The sequence below is a fragment of the Acyrthosiphon pisum genome, unplaced genomic scaffold (genome assembly GCF_005508785.2).
Source record: "Acyrthosiphon pisum isolate AL4f unplaced genomic scaffold, pea_aphid_22Mar2018_4r6ur Scaffold_21922;HRSCAF=25289, whole genome shotgun sequence".
Classification (NCBI taxonomy): domain Eukaryota; kingdom Metazoa; phylum Arthropoda; class Insecta; order Hemiptera; family Aphididae; genus Acyrthosiphon; species Acyrthosiphon pisum.
The window spans coordinates 17,786-22,833 of record NW_021771440.1 but is presented as its reverse complement, the minus strand read 5'-3'; the positions used below and the strand labels follow the sequence as shown (position 1 = coordinate 22,833).

The 5,048-nt window shown below is 32.5% G+C and overlaps 1 protein-coding gene across 3 annotated transcripts in view; it reads left to right on the top strand.

The window, feature by feature from the left end:
- The window catches only part of LOC100168987 (UDP-glucuronosyltransferase 2B13), a 17,415-nt gene that overhangs the window by 10,129 nt on the left and 2,238 nt on the right, over window positions 1-5,048 (top strand). Inside the window, exon 2 of one of the 3 annotated variants that reach the window (XM_001945468.5) lies at window positions 2,257-3,119. In XM_001945468.5, coding sequence (XP_001945503.2) covers window positions 2,286-3,119 — 834 coding nt within the window. In that variant the 5' untranslated portion in view covers window positions 2,257-2,285. The remainder of the gene's footprint in view (window positions 1-2,256; window positions 3,120-5,048) is intronic. The other 2 variants (XM_016800859.2, XM_029492617.1) reach the window with 2 other exon arrangements.

Here is a 5,048-nt window from a genome sequence, read left to right as displayed (position 1 = left end):
TAAATAAATGTATTATAAAAACCGGCTATTTTTTCATTTAAGCATTTTACAGTTCAGTTTTTTTTGTACCTACTACGAACCAACCCGATACAATTAAGTCCACCCATTTTTTAACTTAATAATTAACCAATAATCGAAATGTACTAATTTAAATTTTCACTTATGTCTACAGTTCAAAGACGGTAATTTTATATCAGTTCCTTTAAGTCCATAAACATAAATTTTTTCAAGCAGTGGCGTAGCCAGGGGGGGGGGTTGGGTGTTAAACCCCTCCTATTGACATTTTCCCTCCTTATAAATATATTGTTTATAGGGTTCGGGACTGCTTGCAAGTTATACATTTGTCTTATGAAATGGCGAAATTAAATACAAAGTTTGAATTTGCATATTTGTGTATTTTTTAACTTAAATATACATACAATTTTCGGGAAAAATTATATTTGGATAACATTGAAAAATATCTTAAAAATTATTATGTTTGGTTAGGTACAATATAGGCGATAACTTTGAGATTTGGGGAGGCCGAAGCCTGATACCATACTATTATAAAATTGAATAAGCTTAAAAAAATTAAGGAAATGTTTGGGAGGGGCGGAGGGCTGTTAAAGTCGTTGGTTGAGCTTGGCTACAACAGTTGGCCCTATATTCGCATATGTAAGATTTCATAAGTCTCTTTGTGACAAAACTGTGTTTAAACTATAATTGTAGATTGTACGAAGAAATGAACATCAGTAGATATATTGGTACGTGTTCGTTTATTACAGTGTTCGCATATCACATAATTCGTTATTACTTATTTATTAACCAAGTATTGTATGCCAGTATTTTTAAAAATTAAGTTGTTATTTATTTATTTATCAGGTTTATATACCTACTTGTTTTTTAGTTTTTTACTACCTAAATTGCAATAATATGTTTTATGATTTTTCAAAAATAATATAAAAATATTGCTACATAGTTAATCCCACACAGCATTTGGGAAATGATAATATTTTGTGAATATTTTGGAGTGCTTGAATAATTAATATTTGACTAAAAATATTGTATAAATATTTTATTCTCATGATAACAAAATATTGGACTATATGGTTGCACAAAAATGTTGACTTGATATTTTTATAATGTTTCCATGAAAAGGTTTTTTGAAAAAATATGACTAAAATGTTTTGTCAATGTTTTTTACAAAATATTTTTCAAATGTAAACTTCTTGGCCAAAAAATATAAATAAAATATTTCTTTATTATTTACGTAACTTTTTCAAATATTGTGACAACTATATTTTTTTCTTGAAAATATTTTTACCATAGTTGGGAAATATTAAAATGCTGTGTGGGCATATATTTAAGTATATTTTGAGAATTTTGACTGCATATTTCGACCATTTTTAGTGCAACAAGACAATTCCTGAACTCTAAATTTATTTATACCCGAAAATTGTAAAAACTTGGTTTTAATCTATACCTAAAACCAGTCCGTAAAGTATTTAAGTAAAAGTATTCAAATACTTTTTTAAGTATTGAATAACTTTTTCAATACTTTCAGCATAAAGTATTTTGAATGGTATTTTAAATACTTTTTTTTGTATTAAATACTTTTTGGTATTGAATACTTTGGTTTTTTTATTTCGAACATTTTATTTTTATTCGAAATAATTGGTTGGAAAAATATTTTTGACAACTACAATAATAGAATAATAGTTTTATTTAATATTCTGTATTTCTGTGTTAGCCGAAGCCCAAAGGTTTATGAAAACCAGATTTCTAAAAAAAGTTATTGAATTTTGAATAACAATATTCCCTTTAAAACTATTAGATTACTTACTACTTATGTGTTTATATTACGATAATTAGATACCCACTTTAAAAACCAAAAGTATTTGAAAAGTATTCCAAATACTTTTTCAAAGTATTTGAGTAGTATCTTAAATACTTAAAAAAAAATGGATTTGAGTATTTACTCAAGTACTTTTTAAAAGTATTCTTTACAGGACTGCCTAAAACACCCCCCATTTCATTATCCTGGCTACGCCACTGTTTTCAAGTAGTACCGACCAATTGTAGAATTTGTAGGTGTTATTCGTGGATGTCAAAACGTTGAGAAATGAATAATATATTTTAATATTGGCATTGGGACGCAGCCCAGACAGCATTTTGTAATGATAATATTATAAGAGTATTATAATAACGTTATACTAATATTATTCGTTATTATAATGTTATAATAATATTATTAAACAAAAAATTGCTGTCTGGGAGGTTACAGTTGCTGATAACAGGAAAAAACAATGTCGAATTGTTCGGTGCTGCAGTTGATCGCGTTTTGCGCGTGTCCCGCACTGATCCTGCAGCATTGGGCGCCGGTCGGCGCTGCGAACATCCTGGCCGTGCAGCCGAGCCCGGGACGGAGCCACTGGAACGTGATGCGGGCCGTACTGCGAGCGCTGACTGACCGTGGTCACACAGTCACCGTGTTTACGCCGTTCGTGGACGGCGACCGGGAAGGCTACACTGAGGTGGACGTGTCCAGGCAAATGAAGGCGCGCGTGGGCCTAAACACCACGTTCCTGTTCGAGACGTTCGGCACCACTCGAAAGTTGATGACGAACATGATGCGGGCCACGCGGTCGGGATGCGATATGATCTACAAACAACGACACATGGTGGACATCTTGGCGAACGGGGTAGCGGCGCGACGATTCGATCTGGTCGTCACCGAACCTCTAGTGTCCGAGTGCGTGGCGTACGTGGCCACCGCGCTCCGCGTGCCCCTGCTGTACGTGGTCCCGCCGCCGATCGTCACGTACCTGGAACATTCGTTGACCGGCCACGTATCAAACCCGGCGGCTGTCGGCCACGTGCTGTCTCGCCGAGGCGTGCCCAAAACGTTCGCCGAGCGTCTTGCCAACGCGGCGCTGACGGTGTACTGTTCGACGCTAACGTGGTACGCCGAATGGCAGCTACGGTGGGCTGACCCGAGACCGTACGACGCGGTGGACCTGGTCAGACCGTCGCTGATTTTCAGCAACACGCACTTCATCACCGAACTGGCTCGGCCGTTCTCGCCGGACGTCGTCCAAATTGGTGGAATACATCTGACCACGCCCAAACAGTTACCGAATGTAATTAATGCTTATAGGGGGAATTATGCTAATTAGGGGGAAGTAAAGTTATACTTATAGCCTATAGGGGTATTTAGTGCTAACGTATTTACCCCCTCAATTGAAATACAATCATACCACACGAAAAAAAAATTAATCTGACGTTGTCGTTAAAGTTGATTTATAATTTTATAATTTAGCAATAGGCGGAAGACGATGTATTATAATATAATAAGTAATAACTAATAATATATGATATTAATAATAACCACGGACGTACATACAGGACTGGGCACGAGTCGTTATCAGTGGAAAATTAGTGTCACGCTCGGAATACACATTACGTCATCTATTTGTGTTATATTTAATTGTAAAATTATTTAAATAATTTTATTTTCATTTATCATATCGGCATCTATCGTCATTATCGTCATTATCATCATTCACGATATTTATTTACTACCCAGTTTAATGGGCAATGATTGATAAACCTACCTAAAAAAACTAAAACTAACTATTAACAACATTTTTTGCTTTTGTGTCTCTTAGTAGTTGGTATAGCTCGTTCTTGTGCATTGTATAATGGATATAAAAGAAATAATTGAAACAAAAAAAGGTGGTAAAAAAATCATGTTTAAAAATTTTGCTATGGTTACGTAAAACGTGTTAAATTGGAGCTACGTTAGAATTGTACAAAAAAATTTAAAAATAATAAAAATAGTTGTCAAGGAAGCAGGGCTTGCATTTGAAAAAAAAATATTGTTTTACGTTATTTACAATCAAAACGTTACACAAATTTTGAGTTTATCGTTATTCAGAATTAAAACGTTATAAAATTTTTGCGTTTAACGTTATTTATAATTAAAACGTTATACAATTTTTGCGTTTATCGTTATTTAAAATTTAAAAGCATTTAGATACCTGTTTTAAAAGTACACAAGCCGCAATTTAAAAGTATATGGCTATGACCTTTTTTGGGGACATCATTTCCCTATTCTGAGTTTTAAGTAGGTATTGTGTAATTTTATTTATTTAATAAAATGGGTTAGATAACGAATTCTTAACTCAACATAATTAGGTAATTTTCGTGATTTTTCCATATTTTGTAAATTTTTGAACTTTAAATGCTAATAAAAAAAAACTGTGACTAAGGATTTTTAATATTTTTCAAATGTCATTGTAACAATATAGTAGGAGTCTTGTATTATATTTTCAAGTATTTTTACTCAACAAATAATGTTTTATTGACATTCATAGAAAATAAAACTAATTAAATTGGAAACTGAAATTGTCCGTAAACAGCTCAAAACAAATCAAAATATTTTGAAAAATTTATCATGTATAGAAAATGGAAATATAAACAACCAGTGAAAATGTCATGTATCTACAGTCATTCGTTTTAAAGTTACACCAAAAACCAAAATCAATTTTCTCGAAAACAGATTTTGCGTAAAAATTCCCGTTTTTCCTTAATTTTTCTTTTGTTTTTCACGGCGCTTTTGAAAACTATTGGAAAAATTTTACTTTTGACCCCCCAAAGTACCATATTAACTGTACAATATTTATTTAATTAAGGATAATAAAATATTAACAAAATAGGAATGCTGAATAATTCATTTACATTTTATTTTACATACCTATAATATATCATATATTATGCAAATTAATACATAAAGAATTGATAAATTTTTGGAGGGAAATCTTTTTATGTAAATATTTTATGTAGAAGATACACACAACATTATTAGAATATTATAATATTATAAATGTTGATGGAAATAAAATGTATTTTGAAATAAACGACTAGTTGCTTTATTGTCCGCTAGATGTCAGCATATAGTCCATAGTGGGCCCACAAGCGTTACACTAATTTTCTGAAGGCTAAAGGGGGATTCACACCTCGCCGTGTCGTGTGAAATTATCACGGTTACCACAATTACCAAACGATAC